The sequence below is a fragment of the Argiope bruennichi genome, chromosome 1 (genome assembly GCF_947563725.1).
Source record: "Argiope bruennichi chromosome 1, qqArgBrue1.1, whole genome shotgun sequence".
Classification (NCBI taxonomy): domain Eukaryota; kingdom Metazoa; phylum Arthropoda; class Arachnida; order Araneae; family Araneidae; genus Argiope; species Argiope bruennichi.
Genome location: NC_079151.1, coordinates 123,390,914 through 123,408,373, shown reverse-complemented (window position 1 = coordinate 123,408,373; position 17,460 = coordinate 123,390,914). Strand labels below are relative to the sequence as shown.

The 17,460-nt window shown below is 33.0% G+C and overlaps 1 protein-coding gene across 1 annotated transcript in view; it reads left to right on the top strand.

Moving 5' to 3' along the window:
• Positions 1–16,451, top strand: part of LOC129981514 (forkhead box protein O-like) — a 161,151-nt gene extending 144,700 nt beyond the window's left edge. Inside the window, exons 2-4 of the mRNA XM_056092375.1 lie at positions 8,006–8,484; positions 9,197–9,506; positions 10,338–16,451. Coding sequence (XP_055948350.1) covers positions 8,006–8,484; positions 9,197–9,506; positions 10,338–10,928 — 1,380 coding nt within the window. The 3' untranslated portion in view covers positions 10,929–16,451. The remainder of the gene's footprint in view (positions 1–8,005; positions 8,485–9,196; positions 9,507–10,337) is intronic.
• The last annotated feature ends 1,009 nt before the right edge of the window (positions 16,452–17,460 follow it).

The following is a 17,460-nucleotide window of genomic DNA, read 5'->3' as shown; positions in this document are numbered from 1 at the left end:
AAACTTATAAACAGTATGTACATACATAGTAAGGCACAAAATATTCGGTTGCAAAATATTCAAGCACTTCTGACTAATGTGTGTTCCATGTTTTTTGTACTCATTTTTTCCTCCACTATCATCCAGCCTGCATTACGTGTTTTTCCTATGTTATTTGCGCGCAATTTGATTAACAATGAATTTAAAGGAAATGGATCCTTACATACTATGCACGATCACGCAACTGCCATTGTTTTGGGGAAAATCCTTCAAAGTGAATATTTGTTGTTCTTTAATCCGTTACTTCATCTTTCCTTATCGAATCTAAACACGGTTGACAGAGAAAATTTATCTTTCAGATAAGATCCATCTTTTCTTTCTCGCCACAAAATTTCACGTTATAAGGATAACAAAATAATCCGTTATGCATCTGTACCCTCCAGCAAATCCATTATCGGTTAAAACCATCAGATGTTGAGATAAAGATGAAAATTCTTTCTATATAATTTGTTTATATAAAATTCTGCTAAATATGATAATTTTTATATTATGAGTGCATAATAATGAGAAAGCTTTTTAATTGGTTGCATATGTAGAGAATGAAATAAATTGGCGAAATCGGTCCAGTTGTTGAGTTTGGAACACTCTTTAAGTTTCATTTTGTAATATCTTGTAAACGGAGTTAGAAGGGAGATTTAGTTAGACTCTTGAAGAGTGATAATGAGATTTTTTATGCGAAATAAAAATTAGGAAAATTCATACATACATAGATACATTAGATATTTTATTTAATGGTTATAACGGGGACTCTTTCAAGATTTTTCGCGATTGAGAATGAACATTGAAGTAGTATTTTTGAAATGTTTTTGGAAAATGAATACTAGTTGAGAACAGGGGATTATTAATTATATATTTAAATGATATTGACGAAATCGTTGTAATGGTTGTCGTTGGAGATTGATTTTTTGACCAGTTATTTTAAATATATAGATGGCAGGCGAAAAGCTGGTCGCCGAAGGCAGCTTGTATTTTATATATAAGTAATTCGATATAGTTATAAATATTATTATATTTTATAAACGTTTTAAAATTTCTAAAAAATATGATGTTTCCATGAATGAAATTTGAGATAATGCGGAATTTCAACTTGTCAAAATATCAATGTTATTGTGAAACTAAAGTTTCACCAACTTTTTATACATAGATATTTTTTTCCTATGATTGTTTTAATTTACTCTCTCTCAAATATCTTATTTGTAGAATATTGGATTGCATTTGCTTAAAATTTGGATATTTTTATCTATTTATCTATATTTTTTAAAAAAAGAATTATATGTTTTCAGTTACTTTTACCCTTAGCGATAAAAGTTTTTCTTGAATTTGAACTTCTACAACTATAGTTTATCATTTATTGTAAAATAAAATTTTCTAGACATATATATTTCATATATATTTCGTTAGCATCTTTACCCGCAATTCCTTGAAAATAAAAATATTAAAAGAAATATCCAGAGGGTATTTATAACTTCGACGACTTTATTATTCTGATTCGGATGCTTTTATTTCCCCGTCATCCCCTTCCTTAAGATTTATGTATTCGGTACTATTCCCAAAGTACCTTCCTAATGCGCGAAAAAGACTTCTTCGTAAAAACTGGCCCTTTTTTTTTATTGCTTTCCTTATAAAGAAACCCATAAAGAAGACTAAAGGGTTTTGGGAAAAGTGGTCTTTCAACTCCCAACTGCTGTTATCTATCACCGGTGCGCCCCGGGATTCATAACTAGGCGCTATACAAGCGACAATTTACGTTCCCTTAGGGCGCCTTTGTCGCGCTACCGGCCACCTACGGAGAAGCATCAACCTTTAGGAAGTAAATCCCAGCCAACCCCTTTCATATTTTTCTCCGCACTCTCTTTGGAAAGAAAGACAGTATTTGCACTTCGAACTCATCCATCAATTATCTGCGAACTCTTTATGTTCCTTGGTTGTAGGTGCCTGATTATCAACTGCTGCATCAGAAGAATTTTTTTTTTTTTTTTTTTGTAAATAAAAAGTGTGGTGTGGGCCGAAATCCGGCCTAAATTTATTTTAATATGCAACCTAACTATTATGTACACTAACTATTATGAATGTAGTCGCATGTTGTTGTTGTAATCTCCATGGCCTGACTTAGTCAGACCAAAACCAAAATTCCATTGGCAAGAAGGAAGTCAAAAACAATGAAGGGAGAAGAATAAATTTCTCCTCAAAGAAGTCTCTAACAGTCTGGAATATGTTCAGCAGAAACCTGATGTTGGCGTCATTTCGGGCAACGAGGGTAAGATTTTTCACACCGAGAAAAGAAAAGACATTAAAGGTGGCCACTGGCTAGGTGCAACAGACAAGTATTGGTTTTTCTATCACAAGGAAGAATTAAGGACTGACCCGGCTTATTGGCCCTATACAATCATTGTTAACCGATTCATGGGCAGGGAAGTGCAGTTTCTGTGAGACGAAAGTCTGGAGCACCAGGAAGTAAAAGACTGTCTTAGCTCCTTCGCCTGCAGATTTTAGCTGGGCATAGTGGAATGGTCTTCACGCCGTGGGTGACCCTACCAGGAGCAAGCTCCCGACGTACTTCACCCATTCCGACCCAGGATACCGTCCCGCCACGATGAGGCAATCTGTAGATATAGTCTCACAACTATGCTTTTGTGTGACTACGTTTAAGATATGTTCCTATAGGTAGATTCCTATATGAAGACTCCCTCTTAGCCATGGTTCTCATGACAAGACTCCGGGAAAGTTTCTCCAGTTCTTCACCTACCATTTTCCCTAAAACTCAAAACAACCCATCGTCCAAAAGTTTATGTATATATATAATATGCGTATAACGCTTTGCCTACGTTATTTTGTGATAGAGGATAACTAGAGCAATTTTGTTTGGATTTTAACTGACTTGAAATATGTTGTTAAAAAATATAAAAATTCGGACGAGTTCGTAAATGGCCCATCTTGTTAAAAGGGATGGTAATGGTGGGGGTTGAAATGTTCATTTTACTGTAACTTTATCAATATTGAAGATAGAAAAATAAATCCAGTTAGCCAAATTAGCACCTTATTAACTGCTATATCTCAGAATTTAAGAGCTATAACGCAATTTTCAAGCCCTAATTTTGACTGTTTCTTACATCAACGATTAATGTTGCCAGATAGTAAATTAGATGTTAGGGAATCTACTTTTGCCTTTCAACTTGTCGAGAGGAACTTTTTTATTGTTGTAAAAAATTTATATTTTTAAATATTTGCATAAAATGTATTGCGAAGACACTTATGAAAAATCTGACAGATATGAAAATTTAAAGCAATTTATTTGGTATAAAAGGAATAAGAAGCGAAAATCTTTTAATTTAGTACTTTTATCATATGATTCACTCAAAAGCTTGCAAATAGATAGATGACTTCAGAAATACACTGGTGGACAAAATTAAGAGATGGAAAGCATTTTTGCACATTTCTCTAAAAATACTGCACAAAACCTGGACAGTTGATTGCCATATATGGTCACTGTAGCGCTATTGGCCCTGAGATAAGTTTACGTATTCTTGTGGGCGTTGTTAAGCCAGCAGGAGGTATAAAAGTCCGCATCGAGCTGTTCATCTCATTCCACTCTTCAATACAGTTGCAGATTTTAGTGCATTTTTTTAATAATCGTGTTGTTTCTTGCTGGTTTTTAGGTGAAATGAGTGAACATCATCGTTTAGACGACGGTATGAGGTGGAGAATTGTGGGTATACTTGAGGCATGCCAGTCCCAAGCTCAGGTTGCTAGGGAATTGGATATAACACCAAGCGTCATTTCCACTTTGTGGAATCAGTTTAAAATTAGCGGGCAGTATGCAGACAACCAAGACAAGGTCGCCCGAGGGCTAAAACGGCCAATAAAGACCGGTATTTGTTCATTTCAGCTAAGCGCCAGAGGACGGCTACAGCCACTCAATTGTCTAGGGACCTCGCGGCTGCTACAGGAACATCAATTTCGAATAAGACAGTTTCCAGAAGACTCCATGAAAGAGGATTGTATGCCAGGAAGCCCGCTATTTGCATCCCACTCACTCATTCCCACAAAAGAGCGCGTGCAGAATGGTGCAGACAACATCAGAATTGGACACAGCTTCAATGGGCTAATGTTCTCTTCACCGATGAGTCCAGATTCAGTCTACAACCTGATTCTGGACAGTTATTGATATGGAGAGAACCTGGAACCCGATACCATCCCAGCAACACTATCGAAAGGGACCATTATGCTGGTGGAGGACTCATGGTTTGAGCAGGGATCATGCAAGATACCCGCACACCGCTCCATGTGTTTGACAATGGTTCCGTGAATGCCCAAAGGTACAGGCAGGAGGTCCTAGAGCCCTATGTGCCTCTTTTCAGGGGCGCTGTTGGCCCTGAGTTCATCTTTATGGACGACAATGCGCGACCACATAGGGCTCTCATGGTTGATGAGTATCTGGAAAGTGAGGACATTTAACGAATGGATTGGCCAGCCACATCCCTTGACCTGAATCCTATTGAACATGCTTGGGATGCTCTTGGGAGAGTTATTGCGATGCGCCAACCTCCCCCCAGAACCATTCTAGAGTTAAAAATTGCTCTGGTGGAAGAATGGGAGGGTCTTCCACAACCCCTCCTTAACTCCCTTATTAACAGCATGCATACTCGTTGTGCAATCTGTCTGTCTGTCAGTGGTGACCATACACCATACTAGAGGCAACACACACTGTACAAGCCTCACTTTTATTGTCATCTTTTATCCTTAAGTTCAGACTACATTGGATTTATTGGCAATAGGTCTTGCCAGTGAATGGCACTTTCATTTTTGTTTTGCATACTTTATTATCATGGTATAAGCTATATCCATACGAAATTTCATTTATTTATATTCAGTATTTTTTGAGATATTTGGGAAAATGTCTTCCATGTCTTAATTTTGTCCACCAGTGTATATTGTGCAGTGACCGAATTGTGAAATAAGATATATTTCTATCGTATCTTTAAATATTGAAATACTGATAAATAATCTGAAATTTTCAATTTCATTTTGCATTATAAAGCATTAAAAACAAAATAAAATAATTTTAAATAAACTAGTTGGTTTTTTTTTTATATTGCTAAAATTGCTATTATAATACTAAATTTGAACAAAAATACATTAGAATTTTATTTATAAGGTTTTTCTTAAGATTTTACCTTGTTTCCTAATTTTGAAAGTTAACATTTAAAGTTACAATAAGCATTAAAATCTACAGTATGTAGCCCTAAAAATGAATGCAAGTTCTCCGAAAATAAAAATAGAAACAAAACTCGCAATAGGGAGAAAAAAAAAAACTTAGCTTTATAAGGAATTTTGCTAAGAAATCTAGAATATTGAATAAAGCAGTGAAAGAATATTGAAAATTCAGAAATTAAGAATATTTTCACCAAAGAACGGCTTTTCAGCGTCATCACTTGTTCGAATAAAGGAACTATACGAAATCGTTGCATTAAAACTGATTAGCTGATAACTAATAAACTGTTGAACGAAACGCAAAACTCACTCACTCATTTAAGACAGTTATATTTTTCAATCAATAAAATAGTTAACTGCACTTGTCCGCATACACTGGCACTTACCCTTCAAATACCGAAATGCGAGTAGAGTTATGGCCCCATAAAATGAAACGATCGTGGCTTATACCTTTTAGATTGTTGATGAATTCGGTTTTTGGAATTCCTTGCGGAAATTCATATCTACAATTCCGAAAATTTTATGTTAAGTTGTATTATCAAGGTAGATATTTTATTGAAAAGCTTTTTAAAAAATTATTCCAACCAAGACCAACCAAATTTTAATCAAAAAGAACGAGTGAATAAGTGAAATTCGAAAAGTGGAACTTCAGGATTGTATATTTTAATTCTTGAACAGATGTAATAAAATATTTGAATAATGTAAGTGTTAAAAATTCGCATTTACAAGCAATATGATTTGCCAAATGTTCTTAGACTGCCCCCGAATTACATCACCGCTGTAAATTAAATTTTACTACTGCTATAAAGAAACGATTGATACCAAAAGAGTTATTTATCAGCAATTTGAGTACCGCTTCAAACAGATGACACGTTAATAAATATTCCATTATTCTTTTCAAGAACGACCTCTACTCGTGTGGCATTGAAACGGCAACTTTTTCATGACACGTGTCTGTGACCTTTAATAAAATCTTTCTCCCACTTGCCGAAAAATATTTGTAGTTTCTTCCTTTATTTTTATAGAGAGTATTTCATTATTTTCTTCATATCTGTCAGGAACCAGAACATCTCAACTATCATACCCCCGCGCACAGGACGCCATAGTATTTAATAAAGGATGGGAAATGTCTTCGAGAGGGACACTCACGCATATGGTCAGTGGAAAGGGAGAAAAGGAATGGCAAACACTGCAATGACCATTGCTCACGCAATAGCCTCATTACTGACCTGTTCGATGCAGGCCCCGGTGTCTTGATCGATGGTGAAAAGTTTTTCATTTGCGTGAAGGGGTTTGTTTTATGAGAGAGAAGGTACTTTAGGAACATTCTTTTTTAACTTGTAGAACTCGCTGTTTGCTGAAAGATGTAGGCTGTCCTCCTACACAGTAACCCCCTTTGGCAGTGAGATACATTGTCGGGTCGTTCGTTTGTCAACTTTATGAATAGGTATTTATGGGGGGGGGGGGGATTTCCTGTCCTAGATAGCCATATGTTTCAAGAATAAATTAATTTTGTGTCCATTTTCAGTTTTTTATTTTATTTATTTATTTACACAATTTCACTTGTCTGTCCGTAATATGGCACTTGGAGAATCCTTCACTAAAAGACGTTTACAGAGTGGTAAATGGAAAACATGTCAGTGCATAGCAATAGCAGTAACGAGAGGCCATAAATATTAGTTTGGTACTCAAAATTAAAATTAAATATTGTAATTTTTTTATAAATAAAATGTTTTATTTACAATTTTCTATATTGTATGCTATAAGCACTTTGAATGAGTTAAATTGCATTTTTAATTAAACCTTAACTATTCCAATACAGTCGTAGACCAGGCAGTCTTCTAGATTAATATCTACCGATTACTGTGAGGTTACTGTATTGATGAAAACTCTCTTTTATCAAGAGTTAAGTTTTGAACTTAATCATGTTTGAAACATTAATATATATCGCATTCTGCAAAGCTCACATTAGTCCTCTGTACTTTAGTGAGTGTATATAAATGGATAATTAAAATAATTCGAAAAGTAGACTTATATATTTGAAGATAAACATTACTCACGTTTTGGGTAACAAAAATTTCATAATGATATGCAGGTATTATTGAATTTCATTGTCGGTTCATTATTAGACCAGAAAATAAAAATGCATTTAAAAATATCAGTCCTCGTACTTTAAGAAGTAAATTAGTGTTATGAGAGACATTCTTAGGGACAAGGCAGTTAAATATATTGGAGAGTGATTTTGGATCCCAAACTTACATTTGCAGCTTTATTTAAATCTGAAATTAAATATTTTTAATTTGCAATTTCATAGCTGCGTATTATAGTTAAAGAAATTCTTTCAAACGGTCCTTCTTCAGAATTGACGAAAGGTTGGCAAGTATACTGTTCATATTGTGAAGAAATCAGCCTTATAGCAAAATAGAGACTATTGCTGCTATGGATATGTTGGGGGGGGGGAGAGACTTTTTAATAATCATATGTATTAACTAATTTTTCCTAATTTATCGTTACATTTGTAAAGAATATTCTTTAGATATGTGTTGTGCTCAGTTACGCTGTTTCACTTCACAAGACAAGGAAATGAAGCAATACATCCCTACTGACATTTTCCCACAATTCCAATTTATTCACAAAATATATTTTCAGAAGAGCGAGTACATAATCAACAAGCAAATTGTTTAGTTCTTATTTTCGTAATTTTTCATCTGTCCTTATGTATTTCATGCAACTCAACTCTGCTTCTTTTTTTCAGAATTCAATCCGTCACAATCTGTCCCTCCACAACCGCTTCATGCGCGTCCAGAATGAGGGCACGGGCAAGAGCTCTTGGTGGATGATCAATCCCGACGCCAAACCGGGCAAGGCAGCTCGCCGCAGGGCCACCAGCATGGAGACACAGAAGTACGAGAAAAAGCGTGGCCGCGTCAAGAAGAAGGTGGAAGCCCTCCGCAATGGGGCTACACCAAGCCCGAGCTCTTCCGTCTCCGAGGGACAGGACCTCTTTCCGGACAGCCCCGTGCACCACGGATTCCAGCTGAGCCCAGATTTCCGTCCCAGGGCATCCTCCAACGCCAGCTCATGCGGAGGCGGTAGGCTTTCGCCTATACCTGCGGTCGAGTCGGACATGCACGATGGGGACCTGCCCCCACTGTCACCCATCCCTTGGAACTCGGAGTTACCTCACATGACTTATGAGCCGAATGCTGCATCGACTGGCAGTGCCATGGACAGGTAAGAAAAGCATTCCTATTTGATTGCATTATTAGATGTGCCATTTTCTTTTTTTTAAACAGGACAGTTGAGAGTTTAGTCTGACAAAATATTGATATATGCATTTTTTCAAATGCTAATCCGATATTCATGAACAAATATTGTGACTTGTTTTAGATAGTCAACTCAAAAATTTGAAACAATAAAATTGAAGGTTTATACTTTTTCCAAGTTTTGATACTATTCATCACAATTCGATTGGTTTATAATCCTGTACAATGGATTTTACCTCTCCTTCCCTGTAGAAACCCTGCCCTGCTGTTAGAAAATGTCTGATTAACATATCCAGGCTGTTGTGAAAGTAACTTTCTGAACAAAAAAGACGCACAGATTTTAAGCTTCTGAGGAGTAATTAGAATTTTATCCTGTTTGCGAAGTCACAGAATGGGGATATTCAGATTGTTATAGTCCTAAAAAATTTAAGAAAACAAGTTAATTCTTTTGTTTGCATAAAACGCAGGAATGATAGTGAAATTCAGTCGAGTTATCCAATAAACACCGTGTGTAATGTTTTAAAAAGTAGTTTCCCAATTTTTGTAGTTGGTATATTTCTAATTTTAATGTCCAATGAAAAAAATATATACCTTATTCATATTTTTGTTTTGAGAATCATATAAGTGTGCCAATAAAATAATGAATAAATATCAAATAATGTTATGCATTCTTCTTTCAGGTTCACCACTGACCATCTGGTCAAATCTCTGGCAGAGTCGATGAAATTGCGCAACGGAACGGGCGGGGATCCTGATGGCGGTTTTGCCCATCTCACTGACTGCGCCGTGAAGCCAATCTCCAATGGACGACCCCCACAACAGCAGCTAGGATCGGGCGGGAGCTATACTCTTGCTTATTCTCCTCAATATGGCAGCAATGGAAGTGTGGGGCGCACGGCACCGGAGTACCATCCACCTTCCTACCAGCAACAGGCTAGTCCTGATCCACTTGGTGCTATGGCCAAGAGGCCTTCTCCACCTCAGCAACAGGTAAGGTCTCTTCTGATGACCAATCTCATTTGAAAATGGTCATATGTGATGACCAATCTTTATTTAAAGAAAACTGTTTTACTTTTTTTAAAGGACCACTCTTAAGGCGTTCACTTATAATGAAATCTCTTATCTCCATGTCTTTGGAATATTATGAATGCTATAATTGCATTAAGTTCTAAAAGATCTAAAAATAATATTGGATATGTTTCCTAAATTCTGCAAAACGTCAGGCAAATATTATATTCTTCTCAATGTAACATATTTAGAAATCTGCATTCGATTTGAATCGATGAAAGCAGCGTAAATTGATGAAGCCAGATTCATGTGATGAATTAAAGACCAATTTGTAATAATATAATAATTAAAGCTTTTTGTTTTATAAATAAAATTGTCTATTGAATTATTTTAAAAACTAAATTAATGTGATTTAATGCATCATAGGTTAATTTTAATTTTAATGACAGAAAATATATACCTACTTTTTGTACATCACTCCTTATAATACCGTAATGCGCACGATACTTTTATATCAAAAGCAGGAAGCTTTAACATACTAGCTTTCCCCCCTCTCATAAAAAAGGGAGTTTGACATGAGATTTACAAGATTTAATGATTTAAGAGCAAATTTCAAACAACGATATGTGACATATACTTGATGACATTTGATAATATGGCATATATTTGGTAGATTTTTGGTTCTTTGGTGCTAATCTAGAATTTTGATATTTACTTCGATTCAGCATTATGCAGATTTGTTCGCACAAGAATGTATTTGTTAAAACTAATGTAAAATGAAAATATTAATAAAATAATGTGTTTTTTTTTCAGGTAATTGAGACAGGTAATGGTAGGTTTTTGACCCGCCTCCAAAGCATTGGCAGCAACCATCCACACACGATGTCTGCCTCTTCACAAATGGATGGAATGTATCACAGACAGGTATCCTTCATGGACAGTGTGGAGCCCATAATGAGAAGTGCACCCCAGCAACTTCCACAGCAGCAACCACCACCACAGCAACAATCTATGTACAAAGAAATAAAAGAGGAGCGATTGTCACCACTTCTTGCTGCATGTTCTGCCCCGCAACAAAATCCTATACCCTCGTATCATCAGCACATGATGAACCACCAACAACAGCAGCCGCCGCCCCATCACCAGCAACAGCATGCCACATCTTTGGTTAATACAGCAAGTCATGTGAGCAGTCACCTCATGTATAATCCTTTTCCACAGGATCTGGACTTCGAGCCACTCCCCGGTGGCCTAGAGTGTGACGTGGATCAGGTGATTCGTCATGAACTCAGTGTGGATGGTAACCTGGACTTCAACTTTGATCCATCGGCCATGAATGGATCATCGGCGAACTCGCAGCACCACCAGGCTGCAATCACCACTACAAGATCATGGGTGCATTGAAAAGGGCAATGTATCTCTCTGAGAGGTGACGTTGGATAGACCTTTGGGTTTTGTAGAGGATATATTGACAAATAAAAGGAAATGGTATGCAGACACTTACCATTCCTTCATCGGGTTACCAGAAGAAATTACTGAAATGTTAAGAATCTCATTTTCGTGTTGTGGGCTATTTTTAAGATACATGCGTTGAGGATTCCGCCTAAATTTTGCTTACTTGGATGGTATTGATTTTTACCATTGTTGATGTTGCTAGTCTTTTAATGATCTTTAGTACTTTTAAGAAACAGAGTTTTGCATCTTTAATGCTTTATGGTGAAATAATATAAAGAATGATTAATTAAATAAACTGCTTAAAAAGAAAGGCAGTCCATAATTTCTAATATACCGAGAGACAAAAATGATCAATTCCATAATAGGATGTTCTAAACTATTTTAAAATTTTAATCATTCTATAATCTTTAAATTGGTAAGTATAAAAAGAGGGATTATTTGAAAAAAAAAAAAAAAAAAAAAGAAGTAGAATCCTTTCATTCTTTAATGGATATTTTATCATTCGTTTAAATTTAGTGATCGCTTTTTGAAGTTCTGTATTTATGAGACACTGATGTCTTAAAATAGTTCACGATTGAATAAAATTCTTAACATTTCATCTTTTCTAAATGGATGTTTTGTGTTTTAAACTGTTTACTACATTTTATTTGAAGAAGGGGTTCTTTTATGTTTCAGAGGAGAATATGTCATAATAACTAAATAGAGAGGAAAATATTTAACAGTGTGTGCACTTTTTTTTTGCCATATTTCAAAACATTAGTTTTTTGTTTTCATTTTGTATTTTATCACTTTGAGAGAGGGCAGACAGCTCTCAACAACTTGGGACATATCCCAAAGACTTTGTAGGAAGAACATTTCTCTTACTCCCCCCTGCGTGGATGGACATTTTCCTTTGCAGTGTTTGTGTTTACCAAGGAAAGAAAATGTACAAAATATTTTTTTGTTTTTCCTTTTTTTTTTCTTCTTCTCTCTCTCTCTCTCTCTTTCTTTCCCTCTAGTTGTTGTTATAGCACATAAAAGTGCAGTTTTTCAAAAGACTATATTCATATATTTACGACTGAAAATTTTGCTGAAGCTTAAATGTTTTCATGAGTAAACTGCTGTTTTGTAAATATATATAAATATAAAATAAATATATCTATATCTGTCTATATATATATATGTATGTATGTATGAAACTACAAACTGGTTATGTAGAAAAAGTAAGATAGCCCCCCTTCCCCCCGCCCATTATTTGGAATCATAGCTCAAGTTTTCCAAGAAACAATGCCACTTACTTTTATCATCTGTTTTGCAGTGCAGACAAAGTGTGTTTTTTTCCTAGTAAGCTAGTTTGAACTATTATACTTGTGTAGAATGTTAGTGAAAAATTTAAATAGTGGAAAACGCTTTTTTCTCCCTCTTCTAGTAATTTTGGCATATCTCTAATAGTCAGATATCTGGTAGATCCAACCATAATGTTTTGATTTGTGATGCATTTCAAATTTTGTTTTTAAATAATAATATATTGAGGTTTTATAAAAAGGAAATTTATATTACTAGAGCTTTACTGTACTGAAAGAAATTACTGAATTTTACACAAGTCATGCTCTTGTCAGATCTTGTCTGTCCACAATTAGTTTTATTAGCTGAATTTTTAATTTATGTATCTTTTTAAATCCATTGTGATTGAAATTTGCTAAGCAGATATTTAATTTCACAAACAGACTAAGATTGGGACTGTTAATGTGATTTGTTTTTATATCATTTATTAATTAAGCATTTGTCATATTTATAATTCTTACAAACCTACACAGAAATTTATTGGGAACAGTGGTTGTTAGCATAGAATATTTTCAATTTTCGAGAAACTTCAAAATATTAATAAAAAGATATTGATTTTAAAGTACAGTTTTTAAGGAGCTATTAATAAAGCAGTTGTTTTCTGATGTTAAAAATTTTTAAAGCATTTTAAATCCTTGCATTGAAGAAAGTTTTAACTTTGCAATTAGTCTTTGCCGTGGTGCGAACATTTCAAATGTGATATGCATAAAAACTTTCTTTAATCCAAAAATCTACAACATCTTATATCATTCTTATTTAACATTACATAAATTGTTTCAAATGTCCAATAGTTATATGTTAGTTATTTCTCCCATAAACATTCAAATGGTTGCTTATTAAATAGTTATATTTTTGGGCTGTAATTTTACACAAGTGATTTATAATAGAATGTTGGCAAGCTAGTAAGGAAAAAAAATGACGTTACGTTATGAACTTTTCTTTATTTTTATATGTGCCATAACTTTTAAGCAGGCTGGAAATTGGTGGCAATATGTTAGTTTGTTATTACAGCGATGTCAGTTGGTAGAAAATTAAAACTGATGTTTCAACAATAGTTTAGTAAAAGCTTAGCCCTACTTCTTAAATGTTTATAATATATATATATAACATTATTCCCCTGATATAATTTATAAGGGAATGTATTGTTCTTATTATATAAATTAAACAAAACATATTGAAAAATTGCAAATTTTTTAACATTTTTTTATTTGTTATGGAAAGCATTTTAATCCTAACAATTTTTTTCTTAATAAAATAGACAATAAAAATTGGAATAAAAAATTATTAATATTTTCTGATATTCTATAGTTTTAATTAAATTAAATGGCTTTTACATACCCTGAATATTTGTCACTCTTATCTACCTGTTGTTTAGACAATTTAGTTAAATTTTGGTTTTAATTCAAATATCTCATTTTTAAAACACCTAAAAATTAAAAATAAATAACTGAAACGTTGCTATAAATTTCCAAAAGAAATATTTAAAAAATATGTATTTTATTTCATATAAATATCATTATTTCCAACATTTTTGCAAATGCAGTAAGTAAATGCATTTTTTTTCAGTACAATAATAAATTTATTAAAAATTATATATTTCCTCAATTGAAATAAGTTTATTATTACCATAAAAAATGTATTCTACTTTTTTGTTGTTGTTGTTGAAATTGATTTAATAATGAGTGACAATTTTTCAGGGATAACATTTTTTTTACAAATATTTTACATTTGATTTTTTTAATAATATTCTGCTTACTTATATTATGATAAAAATCTGATTTTTTAAAATTATTATTTAAGTTCCATTATGTGTTTTTTTTTCTAATGTTTTTATGTCAGCATCATTTTATTGAGCATTATTGTGCTTTTTTATTTCCCCCTGTTTCAGTAAAGATGTTAGGTTTAGCAATTTTTAACCATGAGACATTAGTTAACATTCAGCATATTTAAATACACATTTATTTCACTATTCCAATCATATGTGCCTAATCTAACTATTTATGGAAAAAATTACAAATTGTGATTTCGAATTGGATCGTCATTGTTTTACGGTCCATACAAGGTGCTATATCATATGAATGCTATATTGATATAAAGTAAAATGTATTAATAATTTTAGAACTAGATGTATAATATTTTTGGGCTAACCAGAAAGAAAAAAAAGAGTGCTATTTCCTAATGAGTTGAAATTGTCAATCAAAAAAAAAATCCCATTCGTCATGCTTTTGTTCATTGTTCAGTGATGAGAATTTTTTTCATTGTTATGTTGTCTTACTTTTAGAGCAGATTATCTCGAATGTTTTACGGCAGTTACTTTGTGTTTTATTTTTTAGAAGCGTGAATATCAAAAAAAAAAAAAAAATCCAGTATATGTGTAGGGTGCAATTTTTTCTCTTTATTATTTAAATCAAAAGAAAAAAGTAGCAATACAAAATCAAAAGTTGTTGATTTGTGAACAGCTCCTGAGTTGGCTGAAATCAAAATATAAGTTTTTAATAAAATGCATCCTGTCTCTGTTATCTATAGAATCTAAGAGGTTTATTGTACTTGCATGTTGATGTAGAGCTATTTGATGTAATATTTCATGTGAGCTTGTTTTATTCTACTCAAATCAACGTCCACACTCGGTTTGTTTTCATGTGACGTTAAATCGCCTGCACTCGATTCCGTGGCGCGGACTTGAATCCCCTGTTCGAAGAGATGGAGTGTGTGTTATGTCTCGAATACAAAGATTTTATTTATACGCTAAGTCACGCCAATTTAAAGTCACTTAAAAACGAACCGCTTGAAGCGTATGCATATCGTACATATTATGTTTTGGTGCAACTTCATGTGACTTAAAATTGTGTACTGCGAAGAACTAATAGGGTAGACTGAACTTGCTCTTCAGATGATGTGGTGGCCGTGTACGTGCGATACTCTGCTGTACGTTTTTGTTGATTATTCATCTTATTCTGAGTGAATACAATCAAAATTTATTTCATTATGTATCTTTTATCTAATCAAAAAAAAAAAAAAAAAAAAAAAGAAACCACTATTTAAGAAGTAATGGATTTATTAGATTGTTATTGAAATAAACTATATTTGTTTTATTAATGAAGGCTTCATTACTCTTTAAGTATTCGTTAACGTTATAATTGAATTAACTATTTATTAAATAATAAATTGCTGTTATTAAATCAGATATTTAATATTTTTAGTAAGTATATTTTTTGCATTTTAAAAATTTACTTTAATATAATACGTAAATAAAATCAAAATTCCATTTTTAATTACGTTTTTTTTATAAATATTATATCTAATTTTCAATGAATTTTGTACCATAATATTTCTAGATATTAATTGCAGACAACGCAACAACTATTTATAATAATCTAATTATTATTGATTAACTATATGTATTAAAAGGCATGAAATGTGTTTATTATTAAATAAAAGTTTAATGATATTCACGAAAAAAGAAGTTTATTTTAATTTTAAAACACGCACAAAATATTATTTACAAAATTACAACTCGCACATCTGCCAAAGTCATCTAAAGAAAGAGCATACCCATATAAATCATTCTGAGTGCGGTCCTGTACGCATGAAACTGATGAAAAACTTTGGAGAATGAGCTTTATATTGTAAAATAAAATAGAGTAAAGACGAAGATACTAGAACCCGTAACGCCACAGATGGATAGTTTAGATATAATGCGTTACGGTGTGGATTATCACAACGGGGATGTAGATATTATATTTTGAACAGTGTATTTTCGGATTTAAAGATACTGAGATGCGAATGAGAGACATATTATAAGAGTATTTAAAAGTTGTGTGTCCTATAAGAATTTGAACGTGCTGCCTGCAACAAGCTCCCAAAGGGAAATTCGTGCTGTGTGTGTTTTTGAAAAATTAATGGCTTCTTTGAGGAAGAGATTTGTAAAATTATTATGAGACATATATATATATTCTAAAAATACGAGTGGTTCATACAAAAACACATGTAAAAGAGTATTGTGGATTCTTTTTTTCTTTTGAAATATGAAGCTTTTACATTTTAGTGTGACTCCATGTTATTGTTGTTTATTGTCCTTCGCCAAATTATGAAGCACACATTCACATTGTCATTCATGTCAAAGTGATTAAAATGTTTTGTGAAGAGTTACATCGTTGTCTTGTTTTATTTTGACTCCTTCTTTCTCTGTCACTCCACCTTTAACCATTCATAATTATTCATAAGTAGGAATATTTTAATTAGAAAAAAAATTAACCTTTCATTTTTCAAAGTTCTATTTGTTATCGAATTAAATTCTACTATACAATACACATTTTGATTAAAAATTGTTCTCCGTTCAACCCTTTGCACTTAGAAAAGTAATTTAATGCTTAATTATTTACTTATTTCGCTTTGAAAAATAAAAGTATATAATTATTTTAAGTGGAATCCCCTGAAAAATTAATCACCATCTTACAAATCAATAGGTATTTTTAACAATCAAAATTTAATATGTATATAAACATAATTTTTTTAAGCAGTTGCGTGGCTGAAGATAGAAGAAACTTTTGAATTTTTAAGCTCTATTTATTCCATCCCGGGAGGTATAATTTATATACAAGAAGCGATGATGAAACTGGCGTCGTCCTGCTCCCAAACTATACAAGAGCTAAAGGGACCGAAATTTTTTCCCCAGTGATTTTATACTATGAGATTCTGATAGGGATTTCTTTGCCACGTGTAGATTTAAGTAAGGGAATTGAGGATTTTTATTCCTTCATTTGGAGCGTGAGAATCTGCTGATTAACCCTTTAAATGGCCATTTTTTTCTAGTCATATGTTAAAATATTTTTAGGTTTGAAATTAGAATTAGAAAAGGGATTCATTTAGCTTATTAGATACATTTAATTTGATTCATTAATTAATTTGGTTAATTAATAATTAAGTAACAAATCAAAACACATCATTTTGATTGAGATAAAGAACTGAAGCATCTAAATTTCTGTCTTTCTAAAAAATATTTGTCAGAACTCATGTCAACCTACAAAATTTCATACAAAGATTGATAAATTTGGTGGGAAGCATACTTCCCACGGCCCTAGAAGGGGTTAAAGCAGTTTCAGAGCGTTCGTATAGGATTAATCAAATAGAAAGGGTGAATTGGATCAAGAAATAAGAG